The sequence below is a fragment of the Miniopterus natalensis genome, chromosome 3 (genome assembly GCF_054644295.1).
Source record: "Miniopterus natalensis isolate mMinNat1 chromosome 3, mMinNat1.hap1, whole genome shotgun sequence".
Lineage (NCBI taxonomy): Eukaryota > Metazoa > Chordata > Mammalia > Chiroptera > Miniopteridae > Miniopterus > Miniopterus natalensis.
The window spans coordinates 4,887,570-4,911,265 of record NC_142083.1 but is presented as its reverse complement, the minus strand read 5'-3'; the positions used below and the strand labels follow the sequence as shown (position 1 = coordinate 4,911,265).

Genomic DNA, 23,696 nt, shown 5'->3' with positions numbered 1-23,696 from the left:
AATTTTAGTAAATGGAAGCAGCAGCTGAGGGGACAGAAGTTTAATGTTGAATGTATGTGAACCCCCAAACAAGAAGACCAAGTCTTCATTCTTGTCAATCTTCATGTAAAAAGAAAAATGCTGGCTTCTGGTTGACCACCTTTCCCATTCGAACCAGATACTTTCTGGGCCAAGGCATCTTGAAATCTACGACCCCCCGTATTTCAGAGAGCTGGCAAAGAATGTTCCCCATTCCCAAACAACTGACACAGAAAGGCCCCTTTAAAGGGGGATCTGAAAGTGCCATTGAGATAAATGCTAAATGGTCATTAAAGATGTTCCAACGTCCCTGTCTGCTGTCCCCAGTGTGCCATTAGGGAGCCTCGGAGCCTTTCAAAGAGCCCTCAGCAGAGGATGAGTCAGTCTCAGCGCTAGAAAGTAACTAGGAAAGGAAGCCAACAGGGTGATCTGCTTTACTGGGCTGATCCAAGGGGAGACATAGTATCCACCCTCCTCTGCTAGCTCTCCCTCCCCTCCCCTCCCCTCCCGGCCCACACCCCTGCCAGGGGGGGAGAGGGGGAGAGGGAGAGGGGAGGGAGGGGAACCAGAGCTGGAGAAGGGGAGAGAGAAGGGGAACAGGGAAGAAACGCAGACACCCAGGGCAGCATTTGCACCCGGAGAAACCCTCGCCCTGGGGCACGAGGGGCAGCCTTGGAAACAGGCTGACTTTTACTTTGAAAGTGGCAGGGTGACAGCGGGGTGTGTGTGAGGTCCGCGCGCCCAGCCCCAGATGTTGCGGCGGCGGCGAGGGCTGGGCGAGGCGAGCGCCTCCGGGAGGAGCGTCCCCGGGCGCGGGCCGTTACCGGCGGGCGGAGGCAGGCCCGCGGCGCGCGGCGCTGCGCGGGGAAAGCCAGCTCCCAGCTCCCAGCTCCCAGCTCCCAGCTCCCAGCTCCCCGCTCCGCCACCGCGCTCGCTCAAGCCAAAGGCGGGGCGCACCACCCCCTCCCCGCAAAACAAAAATAAAAAATCAAAACCAGAAAAATGCGTTCGCTCCCATCTCAGAGAGGTGGTGGGTAAAGGGCCGGGGGCGGGAGCGAGTGGAACGGGCTTCTCTCTGAAATAAAGTTCCCGTATAGCTCTCGAACGGACAGCGGGTCCTGCCCGTCAGCTGGGGAACCCGTCTCCAAAACGCTTAATGAGATCGCCGGGAAAAGAAACAATGTGTTTACTGCAGCCGCTTCCAGCAGGGAGGGGAAGGGGACCGAGACGGAGAGGGGCGTCGGCGCGCAGCCACCGCTCTCGGGGCCGCGAGTGACAAGCCCAGAGACGGGGCGGGTGGGGTGACTGGGGGGGCTGGTGGAGGGGGCGCCCGCGGGGGGGGGCTGCCGCGCAATGTGCACGCGGGGCGGGGGGCTGATTTAGTGTGAAAGTATCCCACTTAATCATTTTACAGGGGTTGGGGACGTAAATATTTAGCCGGCCACATCTGGAACAGATTTCCCCGCGAGGTGGGGGGGTGCGCGGCCGCCCGGAGGCGGCGGCCCGCGGTACTTACTGTACGGGCAGTTCTCCTTCTTGGTCCCGCTGACCTTCCCGTTCTTCTCGATCTTGAGAAAGTACTTGGTGAAGGAGAAGAGCTTTCTCCAGCGGACGTCGCCTTGCAGGTGGTTGTAGCTCCGCACGTGCCGGCCCGCACTGGGGGGCGAGGAGGCGGAGGAGTTGGTGGCCTCGGGCGGCACCATGTCCTGACCCAGGGCTTGGCAGGTGACGGGGACGGAGGACACCAAGAGCAGCAGCAAGAAGCAGCAGCAGCAGCCGCCGGGCAGGTGGGGAGAGGCTGAGGCACAATGTGTCAGTATCCATTTCCACATTGTACTGAAGCTCTCGGCGCTGGGAATGGTCTTATCAGAAGGAACATACTGGACGGGTGAGACCCGGGGCGCGGCGAGGGGACAGCTGGAGGTGGCGGCCGCGGCTCAGCTCCCTCTGTGCGCGGATCTGGCCGGACGTGGATGCGCCACCATCCATAACTCCTCGGAAGGGCCGCTGCCTCTCCTCGCTCCCGTCCGGGTCGGGGTCCGGGTCCGGGTCCGGGTCCGGGTCCGGGCCCGCCGTGCGCCCCTGCAGCCCCCGCGGGACGGCGGGCGGGCGGCCGCAGCGGCAGGAGCTGCTCGGTGGCGGCGGTGCTGTCCGGTCGCCGGCGGTCTGCGCGCCCCCAGGAGTTACTTTGCCGTCCCCTTCGCTCCTTTCTTCACCATGTTAGACGAAAAAAAAAAAAAAAGTCTAAAAAACAGATGACAGCAGGGTGAACAAAACCCACGGGGGTGGGGAGGGCGGCGGGGCGATCTCCGCGCGCGCCCGGGACGGCGGCCGACCCTCCGCGCCGAGCCCCGGCCGCGGGACGCTCCCCGCGCGCGAGCCCGGCTGTCAGGACGCGCGGCTGCGGCCGCCGCGCTCCGCGCCCTCCCGCTTTCTCTTTCTGGCGGCGCCCGAGGGTGGGAAGCCTGCGGAACGCCGCTGCTGGTTCGGGGGACGGCGGGCGGTGTTTGGTTTAGCCCGGTCTCCCGCCCCCTCCTTTGGAAAGCCGGCTTGTAAACAGGTTGAAGCCCGGAGTCCAAGTGTCAGTGACTCGCAGCCAGAGGTGGGCTCTGCCTCTGCCGGTCAGACCTCATTTGCAGGGTGGAGAGGCAGGGGGAGGGGGTCAAACGGCGGTGGGACATCTGAAACCCCGGGCTGCTGGGAACGCCGGGGAGAGGGGGGAGGGGGCCGGGCGCGGGGCGCGCGGGGCCGCGCCGGGCGTGCGGGGCTGGGGGGTGCGTTCGCGCCCCGCGCCCCAGCCGCGCAGCCTCCGCCCGCTGCGCTCCAGCCCCCGCTCCTCGCGGCCAAGGCGCCCCTGTGCGCGCCGCGAGCCCGCGCCGGGCTTTCCCAATTGCGCTGCCTTCCAGCCCGAACCAATCCCCTCCGGGGAGCCCCTTTCTCACTTGTTTTCCTGCGTAGGATTTTTTTCCCCCTCCTTTTGGCAGCGAAGTACTTGCGAGCCACCTGGAGCCTGGTGCTGGGCTGCCTCTCCCCTCCCCCGCCGGCTCCCAGAAGGAGGGGAGGGCCGGGAGCCGGAGCCGGAGCTGCCGAGGACCAGCCGGGCCGGCGGCCTGTAGGCGGCGGGGAAGGGGCGTCGGGGCGCGCGCCCTGCCTCCCTCCCCGGCCTCCGAGGCGGTCCGCGCGCTAATGAATCACGGTGCCTCCCTCCCGCTGCCGAAGCAAAGCCTTCACACTTTGGCCCTCTCCGCCTTTTAAGCTCGGGGAGATTTATCGTCACCCTGAAAGGCCTCCTCCCCGGGCGCAGCCGGACCCGGGGGCCCAGTGGCGGAGCCGTAATTGCTAACGGGAGCCGCGCGCGGAACCCGGGGCCACTTCAGAGCCACGCGCCTCGCGGAGGCTGCGCCGCGCGCTCTGGCCCGCGCCCCGCCGCCCCCTTCTCCACGCAGTTTCCCGGGCGCTTTGCCGTCGAGGGGCGTTTTCTCCTCTCTCTCTTCACACCAAGGGCCCTGGTTCACGGCCCAGCTGCAGCGCCGGCCCCTCTGCGTGTCTCACACCGCCACCCACGCCTCCCGGGTCCTCGCAGAACCCGCGTGAAGCCCAGGGGGAGGCAGAACCGAGCCCTGGGTTAGGAACCTGGGGGAGAACCCCGGCGGTCCTGTGCTGCACTCCGAGTCAGAGGCAGCCCCCCAGGACCGCTTCTTTAGGAAACACGTTAACCCACGGAAAGCTTGCCTGGAAGGCGTGCCCAAAGATGCATCGGTATAAAATATTTATATTCCATAAAGCAGCTGGACATTTGCATCAGGTCGAAAATATGAAATTGCCAATGTTTTGTGGTTGTCCACCCCCAAAACTGGCAATTTCGTACGGTCCAGTCTACACTCCTGCGTCAAGCTGAACTTGCGGGCTTGACCTCTGCGCCTGTGACGGACGGAACAGCGGGAAGAACTCGCGTGTGTGCGATGCCCCGGGACCCCCGTGCTGCGAACGTGGCCTCAGTCTTCAGGGTGCACAGGTGGAGCTACACAGTAATTAAAAAATCTCGCTTTTGAGATGGGCGCCAGGGATGATTTATTGCCCAATTATGTGGTTTAGTGACCTGAAAAATGACTTTACATGCGTGCTCTTACATTTTTCTGTGCATCCAGGGCCTTTGAAATGGACCCATTTGGTGCCAGAATCAGAGGTTTTCATTGCATTATTTATTGCCCATTGCAAGACTTATTTGCAAGATTGTGACAATACGGCGAATGCCACATTTAAAATTTTTAAATTTAATATAATTAGCTCTGATTTCAGTAGCTATGAATTGGTGAGTTAAGCAAATAAAGAGCATACGTCAAACAAATCCTGTCCTTTCACTCCAGCGGGGACGTTTAAAAACGAGCTCGGTGCTAATTCCAGTTTTCTAGTTCAGTTTCCTATGTGAGCTGATGAATGCCCGAGAGAGACAGGGTAGTGTTTCTGAGGGACTAGAGTTTCAGCCCAACTGTTCCGCAGAATCCAAATGTTTGAAATGACAACTAATTAAAACTACATGTTTTTAAAAAGATTATTCTTGATGAAACCATACAATAAAAATTCTGTCGTGAAAAGTTAAAAGACACAAGGAGTTATTATTTTGAGGTTTCTGTGCACTGGGCCTCAATACTATTGATGCCACTTGGGATCCTTTTATTTACTATTTAACTTACAAGAGGCACCCCACCCCCACCCCAAAGAGAATCTCTCTCTCTCTCTCTCTCACACACACACACACACCCCTATCTACCACCTTTCTGCCCCAGTGGAAGAAGCTATTCAGATCTTTAAGTTGGAGCTTTCCTGTTTTTATTGTGTCTGAAATGGGGGGAAACACGTCCTCAAAACTTCCACATTAAAACCTGGATGCAGCAGGTACACTGTTTAAAACTCCTGGAGCCCTTTCTCCGCTTTTCTGTGCAGTGTGATGACAGGAAGGGCATTTACCAACCAGCCCAAAGGAAAAGCTGACATAGCTCTTTAGATTATATCTCACTCTTCTTTCTCTTTTCTGCACAGCCTTTCTTTTACGGCGCAGCCGGATCCCTAAATACTCGCTGCTCTGCATTGTTAGGTCACCTCTGAGGTTAGCCCGAGAAAGCCTGAGAAAAGTTCCGCAGGAAAGATGCTCTATTTAACGGAATTCAATCTCTCCCAATAGATTTGAATCACTAACATAAATGTATGAATGTAGATTCTATCTCTGTAATGAGGCCTGAATTATTCTCAGTTACTTCAAAGCGCTGAAACCCTACCTGCCTTTTTTCGCAGCAATAATCAGGTCTTAATGGGTTCCTTTATTAATTGTTTCTCTGCAGCGATTGAAAAGGACAGTACAAGCTTCAGATTAGAGTGGGACCCACTCATTTCTAAAAGGCTGTTTTTCTCTTTTTTTCCCCAACCGCCGGACGGCTAGCTTTATTTCTGTGCCCTAAACAGTTTCAGTAATATTAGGCTAAATCTTGATTGTGGGGGAGGGGGCACGACTGGATGTGGCCTTTTGTTCAGTGTGATTCCTTGAGAAAGGATGGAGCCTTTTAACGGAGGCCTTGGCAGCAGCCATTGGAGAATCTTAAAATGTGGCTCCTTAACCTCAGGGAGGCAGTTTGCATCTGGACTTGCAGGCCCTCCAGTAGCTGCTCTGCTTGAGCAGTTTACATTTTATGTATTTCCTGGATTCTTTCTGTTCCTGGGCACTATCAGTGGCTCAGTTACAAGGTGTGTGTTCTATTATGTGTGATGTTATTGGCAGTGTCGGTAAGCTGATTCAAATAATAGCCAAGTCAGGTCAAAAGCAAGCCAGGCTGTGCTACGAGGTAGACATGTGCCGACCTCACTTGTGAAACCTTCAGCGCAGCCCTTGCGGGGATGTGAGCACCAGAATGCAGCCCGCGACCCCCTTTGGGTGTGGAAGATGCCAGTTTTAAGTCATTGTTGGGGCTTGTGGTCTTCCCAGGATGCAACTGGAGATGCCGCTTAGAGTCAGTGACATTGGGGGCAACGAAAATAGTGATTACTTATTATTTTTTAAACTAGGGATTTCTAGCGAAAGGAAAGGAGGTCTTACCTTGCAGAGAGTAAGCAGTGCAGTACCTCAAAGCCAGTGGGCACCAGCAATAACTGAACCCATCTCGTGCATCTAAAGGCGAGTGACCTGATGCCCAAGTCAGCCAGTGGTAGCAGAGTTCAGACCTCAGGTGCCAGGCTCTAGGGGTTGTCCTCATTTTTGAAGCACCTGTTCTGCGGTCCTATTTTCCCTTGTCCTCTCTGCTCTTCTCCTTACCACTGACCACCCATCACCCTAATGTATCTCAGATGCTAGGGTAGAAGTGATGGAAAGTTCACAAGGCTTTACTTAAGGAAATACAATGTATTTTTGCTGCAATAAATTAGCCAGAGAATAGTAATAAAATAGTTTAGTGTTGAATTATTAAGTACCAGCTGATTAGCAAATAAATAGTGGTACATATTTGGCAAAGGGCTCTATTTTATCAAAGCTTGTGAAATGGAGACTGTTAGAAAGAAAAACAAAGCACATATTTTCAGGATACTCAAGGATTTTTTTCTATATAATCTGAATTTATAAGTTCTCCAAAAATGTATGACATCTTCTAAAAAAGTAGAAAAGTAGATTATGCATTTTGTATTCTAAGGTTAAATTTCCATAAGTAGGGTGATATGTCCAAGAATAGACATGGCTTAGTTTTTTTTCTTCAAGTTTTAAAACTATCCACTCATCTCCTGAGGGGCACTTGGGCTGTTCCCAGATCTCAGCTGTTGTACATTGAGCTGCTACGAACATAGTGGTGCATATATTCGTTCTGATTGGTGTTTCGGGTTCCTTAGGATATATGCCCAGAAGTGGGATCCCTGGGTCAAATGGCAGCTCCATTTTTAATTTTTTGAGGCGACTCCACACTGTTTCCCACAGTGGCTGCCCCGGTCTGCACTCCCACCGGCTGTGTACTAGGGCTAAGGTCAATTATCTCTTCCCTGGCTTTCAGACAGACTTAATGATCTATTATTGAGAAGGAAAGAAAATGGCCATGATGGTGAAAAGGATCATTTGATGGACAAAGAATTCTGTATCAGAATGTTTAAATCATACACGAAATCACCAGAAATTCCTGGAAACGGAACTCTGCATCTTGGCCCCCAACCCAAACGTATTTCCACAAAGCTGCTGCTCGTCTCCCCCGCCGACGGTAAACAGAACTTCCCCGGGCAGAGCCTCCAAGGCCCGGAGCGGTCTGTTTGTTTTCGGTGCTCTGAGCTGTCCCTCCGCAGGGCCGAGCCTCCTTTCTCGTCAGGCCTCTCGGTTCCTTCGTCCTGTGTCCTAGATCAACATTTTAAACATCCTGATATCGGTCACAATATTTACATTTGTGACTGGATGGGCAGGTCATAATGTTTCTTCAAAGCTGCAGTGACTCACCGCAGCAGCTCTGAGAGTATGTTCGCGCCTTCATCCATTCACTGAATTTCTTTCAACTGATGTTTATTGATACCTCTATGTGCCAGGTGGGCATTGTGCATGGTGCGTAATTTTACCAAAAAAATAAGGCAGAGCAACTTACCTTGTAGCATGAATGATCGTTCATTCATCAATATTAACAGTGAACAAAGTAGGGTTATCTCAGACTCGGAAAGCACATGGGGAGGTTTGTGGGGAGAAAGAACCCCTGAAACTTCTTTCTGGTTTTCCCGGCCTGAAAAAAAAGAGCTGAAGGAAGCTGACTTCTGTCCTCTGGCTTCCCGAAGGATCAACACTAGATCTTCCCATTTTGTGTCCCCGGCACAATCCCTTGCAGATTCTCCTGCAGCCTGGGGATTTGGGCTGCGTCCTTCCAGCAACTCCGCCTGCCCCGCTCTTCTTTCTTTCTGTCCTCGGGCTCCTGGATGCGTCTTTTATGCTTCCCAGCATATTATTTTCATCAGTTGCCGATGAGTTCCCGCATCCATCTGCTGTCCTGTGCGTCTCCTATTAAAACATGCATGCGATCAAATATAATTTGACCCGATACCCATTCTTCCTATCTGACGGAGTGTGCCTCTGTTCACTGGGCTTTGACAACGAAGATGGATTGACTGTTATTTCCTGTAAACAGAGATATGATCCTGTTGGGGGGATGCGATATTTGCGGCACTGTTTTTTCTTGGGTTGGTCCCCAGCTCCACTTTCTGCCCTTCCCTGCTCAGCTCTGCTGACATCTCTGCACCACCATGTCCCCCGGACAGACGCCTTGTAGTTGGTGTGGCCAGTGGGAAGCTGGGAGCTTCAGGAGATCAGAGCACAGGGGGAGAGAGAACTCCGGGTGCCGCTTCCTCGCCGCCTCCCCTCTGTTTGTGTCCCTGCTCTGGCAGGGGCTGTCTCTCCCGACCAACACTTCCCACGGGCATCCCTGCGATGCTGTTTCTCCCACTTTGCCCCTTAAGCTCAAGGAGCCGTAACAGTTGCTCTCCGTCGCCAATCAGCTGTCATCATCTTTCCCTTGCTCCTTCCTTTCAGCTGCTTGCACCTCTGCAACCGGCGACTTGGTTTGAGACTCTTCGCCTGAGCCTGAATCCGTCGGGGTAATTCTGTGTCTCAGGACACCAGGCACCCTGCACACCCCCCGCAGTGAGTAACCAGCGCGTAATAATATGGGTTTTGTGTACATGCGAGCGAGCCGGGGAGTGTAATTTCACACAAAGTGGACCCAGAGCGCCCAGTGTTCACTCGATGTGCTGTGGTCTTTGAGCTGCACAAAAGATGACACAGGGCGCTTGTCCTCAAAACTATATAATCTAGTATTGAGTTTCGATTGATTGCTTTCTAATTTAGTGAATGATTTTGAGGTCCAAAATCAAAGTAAAACATTTTGACTGCTAAATAGTCAATGAAATGCTTTTACGTAAATAAGTCTGAGAAAAGAATTTAATGAAATCGAAATTATGTTCATAACTGACGGATACTTGTGGGAAGCTGTAGTAAAAGCCCTGTAATGAAACTAGCCTTTGTCTTTCCGGTTTACTATGAAAAATGTTAATGTTTCCTAATATAATTTTGAAACGAATCTTAAAAATCAATAATTTTTTTGTGTGAGCAAATTTGTTATACGGACATTTGTTTATAGTTTAGTATAAAAAGGAGGGGAGAAATTAATAGTATTATTTCCTGGCGACTTTGTTTTTGTGGAAAGACAGTTCTTTAGAAGTGGAGATGCAGACAGCCTTGCGTTGTGCGGCTAGGCATGGACGCTGGGTGGGGCACCGGGCGGCTGAGAGGCCAGACGGAGGCGGGTGACGTGCGCTGATGCCGTCCAGGGATTCCACGGCCTTACAGACGCGTAACCCACAGAAATCAATCTCGCCGAGAACTCCTGGAGCTCTGTTATCTTCTCACCTGGTCACCCCAAACAGTGATAACATTTTGGAATAGAATTGAACTTCCGTAGTCCAACTGCCCCTACTTTACGGGTGGAAATGGAAAGGGATAACTTTTTTTTTTTTAAATATATCTTTATTGATTTCAGAGAGAGGAAAGGAGAGGGAGAGAGGGATAGAAACATCAATGATAAAGTCATTGATCGAGCCCACAGCTGGGGCATGTGCCCTGACCGGGAATCGAACCCCGATCGCCTGGGTCCCAGGTCGACGCTCAGCCGCTGAGCCACGCCCGGCCGGGCAGGAATGACTTTTTAAAAGCAGAAGGGGCTTAGAAACAGGCCTGGGAAGGTGACCGCACTGCCTGGGGGACAGGGCTGGCGGCGATGGTCATTCAGCCTTCACACGCCCGAAGGCTGCGACACGCTTGCCCAAACGGCAGTGGCCCTGCTGAAGCTGCGCGACACGGAGGGAGAAAGGGGCCGTTTCAGAGTCTCCGGGGCCGTTAGCGTGCGGCTGGGGAAGTTCTCGGGGTTTATTTCAGTGTGTGTCTTGGAAGAGCCTGTCCTCGGGGAGCGAATGTGCCGGGCTGTCCCTAAAGGAGGCCAGTGTCTCGGTGAACCCCGCGGGCCCCAGCTAGGGGCTAAGGAGACCGCCCTCGGGATAGCGGCTCCGAAAGATCATCGCTGCGAAATTAATTTCTGCTCGGGAGTCAATCACGACTCCTCCATGCCTGCACCACTCTGGCTCTCCTCTTCCTATCTCAGTGGTCAGTGGAGGTTTGGACGTTTTGGTTTGATATGTTTAAATTTTATTGGCAGACAAAGAAAGGACTTAGAAATATGTCATTGACTAACTTGTGAGAGAGAAATACCGCTTCGCCTTTAAGCAAAGTCATGTTAGTTTGTGAGTGGATGAGAGCACAGTCTTTCCGCTGTGTAGCACGAGATAGCAGTATTTTCTGGATTTGTTTATTTACCTGATTTTGTTTTGACTGTTTTATCTGTAGTTGCTGTGGTTAAAAATAGGAAAATATATGAGAAATGTTTACATCTCATATTTTGTGCAATTTGAAACTTAATGGTGGGAAACCACCTTACCCCTCTCATTCTTGTCATTACACACACATGCACACACACATGCACATACATGCACACACATGCACACACGCACACACGCACATACATGCACACACACACACCCGCACATGCTTTCAAGCACCTCTTGTTAGACGTCTAGTCTTGCTTTGAGTCATTGAAAAGTAAAGCCTGTCCAATCATTTGCAATTGATCGAAAAATATTTTTTTAACTCTAGATAATGTTTTGGGAAGATGGCCAACAGCTAAATTGACCCATTTTCATTACTTTTTCCACTTTTATTGAGAAATAATTGACATTTATCACCATATGCCTTTAACGTCTACAGCATGGTGGTTTGATTTACATATATTGTGAACTGGTTACCACAATAGGTTCAGTTAACACCCACCATCCCGTATAGATGCAACAGAGAAAATTAAAAGATATTTCTAGTTGTGGCGAGACCTGCTATGTTCTGCTCGTATGACAGCGTTCCTGTGTATCACGTGACTGTTCATGTGCTCACCGGAGGCGTCACGCTGTAGGTTACACCCCGAGTACTTATCTTGTAACTGGGAGCTTGTGCCTTTTCACCACCTTCCTCCAAATACATAAACAACTTTTGCACTAGGGCAGTATTTACTTATAACAGATTCATGTTATGTGTATGCATTAGTGCTGGATTCAGTCTATTTTAGTCTAGAAGGCAACTTCTAGATACAGAAATAACTCTGGTAAAAGTGTCACTTTGCAGAACAGGAGAAGTAGCCCATTGCCATGGGAAGGCAACTATGACTCTTTGATCCATCAAAGAAATTTAAGTGTTACAAGAATATATGTGTGAGTTCTTCATCATCCACAGGCGAGGAATATTGATTTCGATATAAAAGTCGGAGGCCAGGGAGGTGAAGTAACCTGTCCACATGACGGAGCCAGTGCTTATTTCCCTCTCTGATGCAATCTTGCAGATAGAAAAGCACCGAGCTCCCCGAACTGAGCGTCTGAACCTCAGGAATGCCAGTTGGCCGAGTTTGGGGGTGTCTGTGTAGGGAAAGACCTAAGGGGTAAGAACAGTGGTATGTTTCAGTGATGTGTTTCTATACTTTTCTCTTTCCGGTGCCTGATTTAATATTTTCTTCCAGAAAGTCCTGGGTTCTGAATGTGTCCTCAGATAAAAGCGTGTCCTCTGCTCCCTCATTCCTTTCCTAATTGCAGGCACTTGTTCTGCAAAGCTCTTGCTTCTGCTTGGTTATGGATCCTGCAGCAGCAACGGGAGAGCCTTTCTTTCCAACCTGGGGCTGTGGCCTGTGTCAGGTTACCCCTGCCCTTCTTCCCCTGGGGCTGAGACCTGAGTCCTGAGCTCGTTTTGTGCCAAGATGAAAAATAATTAGGGTATTTTGCTTAGAAACCGAAGGCTGGATGGCCGCACGTATGTTCTACACAATTAGTGAGGAAAAACCTTTTCAAGCTGCTTGAGGACGTTCCCAGCCAGCCTCTGGAGCTTCCCTGGGTGAGGATTCTGCAGGCAAGATCCCATCTGACCATTAAAGATCTGAGGCATGAAGCCAAATCACTTAAAAAAAAAAAAAAAATAGAGCAAAGAGGCCTGTAAGGAAAACATTCCGTATTTACTCATTGCTAAAGGGTGAGAACTCAGGTGGCACATTCCTGCCATCTTCAACTCCGTTTCTGCATTTTGAGCTTGTCAGTTGAATTTTTGTGAATGCATTTTTAAATTAAGTAAAAAGGTAAATGAGAACAAACACAGTAAACCCAGGGTCTTCCATTATCAAAGTCCAAATAAAATTGTCCCAAGGTTTAAAGAAATTATAACTAGCAAGGCTGGGGGGCAGGAAACGTGACTGGGTTATCATTTGTTAAATAAGCAAGGGAAATGAAATACAGACTGCAAGGAAGCCGCATATTTGTTGAAGATAGAAACCTCAGACTTTTAAAAAAAATAAAGCAACATCCAGATTTAGCAATATAAAGCATAATTAGCTTTGGTACTTAGGAACGTTTTAGTGATAAACACCGTCCTTTTAGGCCTCCTGCAAGTACACGAGGCTGTGTCTGTGTGACGGCCGATGAATGTTTTAGGAAGAAATTAATCATTGTAGAAAGTTTTAGGAGCCGGTTTCATTCACATCATTCTTTTTTGTCTTAAAAGTATTTGCTCCTGTCATTTGGAGGAAACCCCTTTTTTTCCTGTTTGAATTGTCTTTATTACCAAGTGAATTTCCCAAAGCCACTTGATGGAGGGACCGTCGAGAAAAGGGGAGAGTCGTGGCCAGCTTTACATTGCTGGAGGGGAAAGAAAGCTCTGCCTCTGCCCGGGTCCACGAGGAAGGAAAGGCGGAGGCTGGAAGTGAGTTGCAGTGAGAGGGGCTGAGAAGAAGGTGAACGGTCCAGTTACCCCGGCTGCTCCCTGCTGGGCCCAGGGAAGCCGGGAAGGGAGAGCAGCGAGGCTGGCACGCAAATGGAGGGGCTCGGGTCAGGTCCCCGCCTTTCATCAAAGCAGCTACAAAATTAAGGACCCGGTCCCCAACACTTTCATCTTTGCGGGAGCGAAGCAGGACGTATACTTTCGTGGAAGAATCTAAAACCAAGGTACAAGAGGAAGCTCGATCTTCTGCAGAGCTTTTCAGATTCAGCAACACAGACTAAAGTTCAGAGTGGAGGTGTACATCTGGGTGAGGTCTGGTGTCCAATCCTGAAACCAGTTCAAATCTGACTACCCTGCAAGCACGTGTGCATCCCGGAGACACGCGGGGCTCTTGGTGGGGACTTGAAGATCTGTCCACTATGGGCTGTGGCAGGCGTAGCCAGTGATCCTTCACAAGCTTATGAATCGCTGCTGGAAAGTGACTTCCCGAGTGGGTGTCACAGTGCCCAGCTCTCTTTGTCTTTGGGTGTTTCCCACGTCACTGAGTTCTGTCTCACGGACTCTGCTACTAGGAGGTCACAGTGCCGCTTCCAGGCCTGGCTCATAAAACTCCCGCACTGTGTGCCTTCCCGCTCTTGTTGCCTGCTTGCTGCCTAGCACGTAGGCCTCTCCCAGGCAGCTTGGAAGCCACATGCCAAAGCTGGCAGAACCTTCGTCAGTCTGAGTCCCTGAATGACTGTGTGGGGCACAGCTACCCCACCAGCCTGTTATCCCATCGAGGACTGTCACACGATCAAGAAATGCACTTCTGCTGTTTTGAGCCCTATATATTGCTGAGTCTACTGGGTCTAATTGTGAGTCTCCTCTTGCTGATTAGGTTCCCGACCCATCCCGCCGCGGGACCCTGTTCTCTGTCAATGAGCTCACTACAGTGGGTGGAATATTGCAAAGGCCACCGGCGTATCGCTGTACTGTTAAGGCTGAGAGCATTAATGTTGCAAATGAAAAGGTAAAGATGTGCATGCAGAGGCTAATTTTCTGGGGTGACCAGACCAGCAGTGATGGTAAAGCTAGAGCTTGGAGGAATCACAATACAAACGGATGCTGGAGTTCATGGAAGACCCTTCTTATTGCTGCAGTGGTGGGGCGGGCCAAGGCATCTGAGCTCTTGAATGAGCAGATGGGAAGTTGGAAGTAGAAATATATCCAAGTCCTAATATCAGTGCATCTTAAGACGTGTCATACGCTGATGAGGCCTGTGTGCATTGCATTGGGCTGTCCTATAATCAGGCCCAAAGCAGACGTTCAGCAAATGCTTGAGTCAGCAGATGAGTGAGAGCTGTGCTAATTACAACTGAGAACGCTTACTGAGAGGGCTCTAGTCAGGTAGCCCAGCACTCTGCAGTAGAGCCAGGTTCTTAGTAAAGTCTAGGCGTACGGGTCATTCAGTTCTTTAAAAATGCAGTAAAGTGTCAGCGTGAAGTACTCATTCAACACTTAGATATTCAAAATGTTCGCTGAGCATCTGTCCCATGTGTGGCATGGTGCTAGGCACTGGCAATACGTGAAGAATAGGACAGACGGATCTCTGTCTCTGCCTGGGGTTTATTTGCCAGTAAGGATATAATGCGTGAGATGATACATGTTGAAATTAGCATGAGGGGAACAAAAAGGGCTATTTAATAGAGAATATCAGGAAAGGTGGACGTGAGGAGGCGTCTGGCATGTGAAGAGTGCTCTGGACAAAGGGAAGAGCAAGCACAAAAGCACTGTGGCAGGACAAGGTTTGGGAAGTTCAAGGAACTGGGAAAAGGCTGGCGTATTTGGTACATGGTGTGTAAACAGTAGGGGTGCTTGGTATATGATTGCAAATGTTGCTGGGGCCAGATCAGTAAGACCTCACAGATCATGGTAAGGATATTAAGGTTTATTAAAAAGAGTTTTACTCTAAAGATAAATGAGAAGAAAATGACAGTTTTAAGCAGAGTAGGGAAATTATCTGAGACCAAGTGAAGTAACTAGTTAGGAGGCTGTTGCCATAAACCAAACAAGAAATGATGCTGACCTGTTGGTGAAGGTAGACATGCAGAGAAGTGGATGGATTCAGAGAATATTTTAGAGGTAGACTCAACAGGACTTATTGTGCCGTTTGAAGGAAAGGGCAGAGTCTAGGATTACTCTGAATTTCTTGCATTATAACTGGGTGGATATGGGATGCCTGGGATGGATCAGGTGTAAGACCAAAAATCGTGTATTTTCTGAAGGGCCTCCCTTTTATCAAAGCAAATCTGTGAAGTAGGCAGCAGAACACAGTGATGTTATCACCACTGTGCTGACCTTTACAGAGAAGCGTTAGCCTTATGACAGCCTGTAGTGTACTGTACAGCTCCACTGAAGTCTGCTCATGTATTTAACTCAGGAGAAAAGATAAATGTGACACACACACACACACACACACACACACACACACACACCCCCCTCCATTTACCCAATTGGTTCTATGTCCCTGGTGAACTTTTCCTAGCTACAGATGCTGTGTTCTGAGATGTCAGTCTGTATCCCTAACCTCCGCTAACTAACAAATCAGTGTGCGACCGAACATAGTGTAGGGAAACCTCTCAGCGACATTTGAAAACCAGCTCAGTGAATTGGTTTTATGATAATTATGTAAATTATCAGCCTGTTCCTATAGGAATTAACATCTCAGCAGAAAAACAATAAATATCCTTCCTTTGATACAGTAAAATCTATGTATTAGGTCTAAGGTCCTTTACCTAGACCAGAAGTCCTCAACTTCAGCAGATATTAGTGTCATCTAGGGAAACTGTCAGAAGGTAGCATGCTCTAGCCCCGGCCGGGTTGGCTCAGTGGTCAGAGCGTCGGCCGTGGACGGAAGGGCCTCAGGTTCAATTCCCGGTCAAGGGCACGCGTCTCCGTTGCAGGCTCGATCCCCACCCCGTCAGGGCGCGTGCCGAGGCAGCCAGTCGGTGTGTCTCTCACATAGATGTTTCTCTCTCTCTCTGTCTCTCCCCCTCCCTTCCACGATTTCCCTCTCCCTTCCACCCTCTCTAAAAAATCAATGGAAAGAATATCCTCAGGTGAAGATTAACAAACAAAGAGAAAATGATAACATGCTCTGAGCCCCTCCCCAGGCCCATCGATCCAGGTTTCTGGAGGAGGGGCCTGAAGATGTGTCGTCTATTTTGTTTCTCATGCAGTGACTCTAGGGTGCAGCTGGTCTTGAGAACCACTGATCTAGACTAAAAGTTGTGACGTGGCAGCCACCGAGCTGAAGCCGGCCCTTTACCCTGTCTTGCTGGGTTGGTTCTGTGTCTACTTAAAAAATAATTCTGTGTCTACTCAGATAAGAGAACTTGAAATTTAGAGCAGGCATAGATTTCGCAGTTTACCCCAGGTCCTGCTCCTTTCTGTTACCTTAGTCCTGGCTGCTTTGCAGGTGAACATGACGCTCTGTGTCTCTGGTGGCTTTTGAGTTCCTGGTCCCCGAATTGTAGACCATGAAGTAGTATCATCAAGCACACATCAGGCCTGGAGGCGGGGGACTGAGAGTAAGGATGTGAAGGTTGGGAGCCCATGTGGCAGCAGCAGCTCGTGAGGAACGTGTCCCAGTCGGGGTGGGGGGCAGTGTTAGGAAAACACTGATTCTGGTCATTCCAAAAGGCAACACTTCAAATAGAATCTGATGAGGAAAATACACTTCTTCTCTTCCAGAGCTAGGAGGGCAGACAGATGAACTTGTGATCATTAAGGTGTCTTGAAATATATATGCTAACGTATTCTCCTCAATTCTAAAATATCCGAATTAGTTTGAGTATCTTAACTTTGTTTGGATTCTTCTGTTAACGAACGTAAGGATCTATAACCGCCCCCCAAATAGGTCTGTGTTCACCGTTTTTGAAATTTGAGAGAAAGAACACTTTTAGCGTGTAGTCACAATATATTTTACTAAATGTTCCAGCAACAATGTTCAGAGAACTTCAGTAATCGTTTGATTTGGGCAATGATGTCATTGACATTTTATTGCTGAACTTATTTTTTTTTTAATAGTAGCTAACGCTTGACTTTAAGTATTTACTTTTGTTGGGAAAGTAGAACTATAAAAGAAGTAAAACCCATCTCTAGTTCCAGTCCATGAACATTAAAAGAAGTAATGCCAGAAAAACATTAAAAAAAATAAAAAACCAAGTTCTCTGTGAGTAATCCGACTGCGCTGGGCAACCAGCACAGAGGCTCCCTCGGCTTCTGCTGCTCAGCAATAAAACCTGTCGGCAGCTGGACTGTGACCCGCTTTCCAGCCCTTCCTTTCATCTCATGAGCAATCTCTTGCGGTCGTCACTGCGCCGTTTTCCGTGGAAGAGCGTTTTCTGTGCGGTAGAACAGCACTGAACCTTTCACAATCAGATATCTCGGTGGCCATGTGCTGACAGGTCGGGGTTGCAAGCGACTTGGGAGGAACCGGTTAGCGTACTTCACTACTGCCTTACGATCTCGGTCTTCTGGTGGTGACGGAGGAGGTGGCGAAGGTTCTGAAACAGGGTGGTGTCAGCTATGAGCTCATTCCCCATCTCTCAGAGAAGTTACATCGATGGAATTCAAGAAAGAATGTGTCACTTCTATTGTCTAATAGAAAAGACATTTTCATGAGAAGCGTGTGGTTTGAAATCACTCTTCTTCGTGGTTACAGTGACTCAGAGTTGACTGATAAAGTGGCTTAAACAAAAAGATGTAACATCTGGGCACAAATGTCACGGCTTCTTCATTTGACCCTTATTTGCCATTTGGGCAATAAAATTTATCCAAAAACTTTACAAAATTCAAAGCTGAATTAATGATAGGTTTAGCCTAACATTGTTCACAGAAGTTTTAGTCATATATTATTTTCCTGAGTTAGGTTGGTACTTGTCATTAATAACATTTATGCAAAGCACTGCCTTATATTGATAAGGTAATAAATTATATTTTAATCATAGTAGTGGCTATAGTGATTTGGCCATCACTTTTGATGAAAAGAGAAGAGTTCCTTAAATTTTATTTATTTATGTATTTATTTATTTATTTATTTATTTATTTATTTATTTATTTATTTATTTTTTATATATCTTTATTGATTTCAGAGAGAGGAAAGGAGAGGGAGAGAGAGAGACAGAAACATCAATGATGAGAGAGTCATTGATCGAGCCCGCAACCCGGGCATGTGCCCTGACTGGGAACTGAACCCCGACCGCTTGGATCCTAGGTCCACGCTCAACTGCTGAGCCACACCCGGCTGGGCTCCTTAAATTTTAGAAACCTAATTTGACACCAAGTTCAAAAATATCTGTTCTTTAATGGATTACACCTATTGCTGACTTCCCATTTTAGTCCACAGGAAAGAGCCAAAGAGAATATTCTTTGTTAGGGAAAACTTAAATCGTCCTGGAATTTGGTAGGCCCAGGGCAGCCAAGCCCAGTCCATGGCCAGAACTCTGGTTTGGTTTGCTAATAGTCTCAAATCAATGTGGCGGCTGTAATGCATGATAGCAGCTTCTTTCCTAGATTCAGTGTTGGAAAAATCGGATCTGTTGTGTTGCACTTCAAACTAGAAGCACATGGGAATTCATGGTCAGCTTATTTTATGCTTTTGTTCGGTAATCCATACAGAACGAGTCTTCACAATTCTGAAGCATTTTGCTTCGGCTCTTCATTCGGTTAAAAATTATTTGCTCTTGTAATCAGTGCCTTCCTTCCATGCTTGAACATGTCATGAACATCTTCATCAAGTTCTGGATCTTCACGATTGTCTTGGCCCTGACAGATGTAATAACCTTTTTAAAACAAAGGAAATAAATAATTCATAAGCTGGAAAATAGGTCTCTGAATAACTGAGTTAATAACTTATATTTGAATAGATATTAGGAATCAACCGACCACATTTCATTTTATGTTCTCATTATGGCGCATAGATATTAATGTCTATTATTTATATGACTCAGAGTAAGTCACAGTTATTTAAACTTAGGAGTACAACCTTTCCAAGAAAAGATATTTCCCCCCTACTAAGATTCTTCTGAAAGTTTGGCTCTAAAACTACTTGGGTATTTGTCTATTTAGTCATGATGCATATTGATTAACAAATTCTCTGAACCTTTATTAAGATTAAAATGGGTAATTGAACCATCATGATAGGGTATCCGCTGTCTAGCAGTATTTAAAATGCAAGCAATATGTTTGGGATTAAGACAAAGATTCAAAAGTGCAGTTATATATTCTATTTTCTTTTAAGCTGCAAATTATTTTAAAAGTGTATAAATAAAAACTGACCATTAAAATTCAAATGACTACATCTTTTCATCACATTGCACATTGTTACTAATAATTAGCTCAAAGAACTTTGTTTACATAATGTAACTCTATATCGGCTGTCCCTTTTCATCAAGCGGAATACTTAAAAAAAAAAAAAAAAAAAGGCATTTGAAGAGCAAAGAGCTCCAATGCCCTTCATCTAGAGGGTATTTGAAAGTACCACAGGCAGTTTTCCACCATTCTGTCATTCCTCACCCGAGATCAAGACTCTCCAAGAACAAGGTGTTCCCAATTATGAGATGATATGCTAGGATATGAAGAAATAAGGCTGGTATATTCTTCCTTTTCACTTCCAGATTTTGTCCAGATTTATGATCTTATTATTACTACTTTTATTATTATCTTCAGTCCTCGATAGAACAATAATATTACTAATTTGTTGAGTCAGGATGAGTGAGAAGAATCTCGTGGCTGATCATCAGAATGTCCTATAAAGCTTGTATGAAAACATAAGGCCTGTGTTTCACCCATAAAAATTTTCACTCCCTCCCTGGGAGTCAGGTAGAGAACATCTGCAGGTTTAAAATGCTGCACAGCCAAGGTTGGGAGGCACTGGATTAGAGCATCTAGAATGTGGGTCATTAAAAACATGGAAGATGTAATATTACACATTTATGTAAAAATAAAATTTTATTAGCATTGAAAAATATTTTATAACGTTAACTACATAGGTTTACATATTCATTGCAAGAGATGATACTATGTGAAACAGATGAAAGGGTAAGTGAATTAACTGGCCACCATGGCTGGATCGCAGGAGGCAGCGAGGAGGGGACTGAACACTGGTTTCTGCCAGATTTGGAACATGATCTCATCGGAAAGTTGTGTTCCTTTAGCAAGAAAGCCCAATAAAAATAGCCTTACATCTTTAATCACTGTGCAAGGTGATCCAGGAGGGCAATTTTGGCAATTCGGGGAAAGAGATTTTTAACAATTTCTTGTAACAACCACAGATTTGTGTTGCTAGGCAGAGCTTTAAGTTAATTCATTTATTACTATAATATAAGAGTTAGTGGATATACAGAAAGACCATTAGCTTAGTGTACTAGGTATTTCAAGCCATAACGTATACTGAATATTTCATTTGGGCCTGTTAATCTGGGTCTATCCAAACAATAAATGATAGGAAGTTCTCATATAGCTGTAAAATAGCCAACATAGTACAAAACATGCCATTCTGTGTTAAACAGATGTGTAAAAGACACTTTGTAGGATCATTCTCCATTGATGTGGTCTGATTAAAAGCAGCTGAGACAATGACATCACAATAGACTTTTAGAATAAAAGAGAAAAACTGGGGGACCAGGCAGCACAGTGAGACGGAGCTAAACTGTTAGAATCAGCATGCAGGAGAGGGTGCTAAGGAAGCGGGTTGGGGGGCAGCAGTTAAACAAGCAAACGCAGGTGGGAGACGCTGCTTTTCAAGGAAACTTTAGGCTGGACTCTTCCAGAGGGATGCTTCTTTTAAAACTCTTCTATTCAGACCAGGACTAGGCTTCTAACCGGACTGCAAAGACAAATGAATTTAAAAGTCTGAAATGCTCACTGGAAAAAGGTCCAGTATAAATGCTGCTGCTGCTGCTGCTAATGGGGAATAACATTTACTATGTGCTGGGTGCTATTACCTGTATGAAGCACTTTACCTATATTAACTTATTTAGTCTTCATAATAACACTGTGGGATTGGTACGTTATTACCCCCATTTTGCAGATGAAACGGGCATCATTTCACTATTCATTCAATAAATACTAAGAAGGTATGAGGGAAAAGAAAACATATTGATGAGGAGTTAATTAGAAATGATAGAAAAGGTGGTGACACTCCTATTTATGTTTCATTTTGTCCTAAAATTTGGTTAAGTCAATGAATAATTGAGTACTTACTGTATACCAGGATCCATGGTAAATTCCAGGCACATAAAAGGTGGACAATTCACATACGGTTCCTAATACTTCTGGAATTTATGATAGTATTAGGGAGACACCTACTTTCACAAATAATTAACATTTTTTTCACTTTTGTATATTGAACTGATATTCGAAGGATCTTAAGAGTCACCAGCCAAGGGTTTGCTTAATATTTAGGAAACTGTCAGGCAATAGCTACCAGTGTCGGTGAATAAAATAATTCTGTTTGAGCTTCGGCACTGTGAGTCAATATTTATTTTACTTTCAATGTAATAATCTTTTAAGACTCCACAGTGAAACCCAAAGTGTAAGACCATGTCTGCAACCAATAGCAGCAGCTCGTCCCTAGTGACCCCCAAGTCAAAAAGGACACAGTACAGAGAACATTTAAAAGCCGTTTCAGGGCTTGTCCCAAAACACGCCCACGCACACTCATGACACGATTCCTCATAACATCTCTTTGAGTCGGCAAGGTTTAAAAAAAACAAAACTGCCTTTTTAAAGCGGCTTTGCCTTTATCCCCTTTAATTCTTTTTAAGTTCTGTTTTATTTTTAAAATATATATATTGCGGTTTCTTATATCTATCAACAGTCTTGCAAGAAAATCCATTTCTTCCTGTACTATTGCACATTTGCCTTTCGGTGTTGTGTGTGTGCATGTGTGTGTTGTTTTTTTGTCCCCAAGTGTAAGGATTTGCCAGATAAAATATGGGATGCTCAGTTAAATTTGAATTTCAGGTAAATAATGATTTATTTTTATTACCATAAGAAGTTCTTTTTAATTTGTTAAACCTGGCAAACTTAGAGCAGCTTTTATGAGCTATCTTTCCACTACTACTTGTCAGTTCATTCATGTATTCAACTAATATTTACCAAGCACCAAGTATATGTGAAGTATTATCCTAGGCGCGTTGGGGTGCATCTGTTCTCGAATAGAGATTTTGCGGTAATAAGGCATATATTCAAGTGAAAAAAAGGCAAAGGGGAGAATTCATAATACTGAACACTTTGAGAAGTTAGGGCATAAGACTAATTACTGAAACATTCTCCTCTTTCCCACACTGAACAAAATATCTCTGATTACAAAACCTACTTGGAATATATAGTTTGTTTCCCAGTTGAAATTTGTAACTTATTTTATTACTAATAAACTTGAAATATCTAATTTTATATTTTATCAATCCACGAATTAACCGGTCTTATTTTATTCTTGATATGACTTACGCCTGCAAAAGTCGACTAAACTCTCCTGTAGCTAGGTTTGAGCGACTGGGTTTGAGGTGAAGGAAGTTGCTCCGCTTTCCCGCGCTTTGTCATCCCTGCTGTGCACAGTTGGGGCGGGTGACAGCCCTTGAGATGGGGGAGCCCCGCTCACTGCGCCCGAGCGAATCCGAGGCGGTGAGAGCGGCCGCAGCGGCCCGCAGCCTCCTTTCGGTCCCGTGTCTGCGACGTGCCGGGGGACCTCTTCTGTAGAGAGGACATCGGTGCGCAGAGCTCCCTTGGGCTCAGCACCAACAGACTTCGTCAGGAGACTATTCACTTAACTGCATGTTTCTTTCTGGCTTAAGTCAGCATTTTCTAGTTGCTCACTCTTAGCTTTGAATCACTTCCCACCTTCAACCTGAACATGAAACCATTGGATGAAACAAGCTGAAAATTAAGTTGTACTCCAGCAGGAATCATCGTGAAGAACCCTCCCACTTTCCTGGCTTGGGTACTATTGTTACCTCCATTTTACAGAGGTAGAAACTGAGAGTTTAGAAATTAAGCAGTTTTCCTAAATTCAGGAATTGCGTGGAGGAGGTTTGACTCCACACTTGCTGTGAATCCTCGGGACCTCTCATCTCTCCCCATGAGTCTCTGCATTAAAAGCCTATATTTTTTAAAATGTTTTTCCTGTAAACTTAAATACCACACACGTATAGTTAAATGGATAGAGAGAGAAATCGGTAGATATATGTGACCATTGAACTGGAGTCTAGCATACATTTATTTCAGATGAAAATTTGGGACATATGAAGCAAAATTGGCAAATACATTCTCAGGGTTGTGTAGTTTAACTCATTAAATTTCACACATTAGAATGCTCCGTGACCACACATATACACACATAAACTCCCGCCTGGGGATAGCTCACGCAGAATGCTCTGAGAGGCCCCAGACTCTCAGGTGTCCAGGACTCAGTGGCTTTATTCCACGTGGTGTGTCCTGCTCGATTCTTTCCCGAGTCCGCTGCCTCACACTGCACTCGGGAGCACCTCTCTACCTGTTCTGGGAAATACTTTCTTTTTTAATAAGAGGGCTTCCTAAAAAAGAGCCCTGGAGTGGGGATTTGGCAGACTGGGCCCTAGCCCAGGACCTGCAGCTGATTAGTTCATTACCGTTTTTCATCAGGTGGTCATCTGTGAAGCGAAGGGGATAGAGCTCTAGTGCCATATGAACCAGGTCACCCAGCCCTCCCTGCCAGTCAGTGATTCAATCTCATACTGGTCAACTCTACCAGCATGTTCTCTAAATCCTGCTTTAACACCTCCCAGAGGCGTCCCTTTCTACT

General features: G+C 47.0%; 1 protein-coding gene across 1 annotated transcript in view; it reads right to left on the bottom strand.

Moving 5' to 3' along the window:
• The window catches only part of FGF10 (fibroblast growth factor 10), a 70,782-nt gene extending 68,710 nt beyond the window's left edge, over positions 1 to 2,072 (bottom strand). Inside the window, exon 1 of the mRNA XM_016198672.2 lies at positions 1,535 to 2,072. Coding sequence (XP_016054158.1) covers positions 1,535 to 1,850 — 316 coding nt within the window. The 5' untranslated portion in view covers positions 1,851 to 2,072. The remainder of the gene's footprint in view (positions 1 to 1,534) is intronic.
• Positions 2,073 to 23,696: the final 21,624 nt, after the last annotated feature.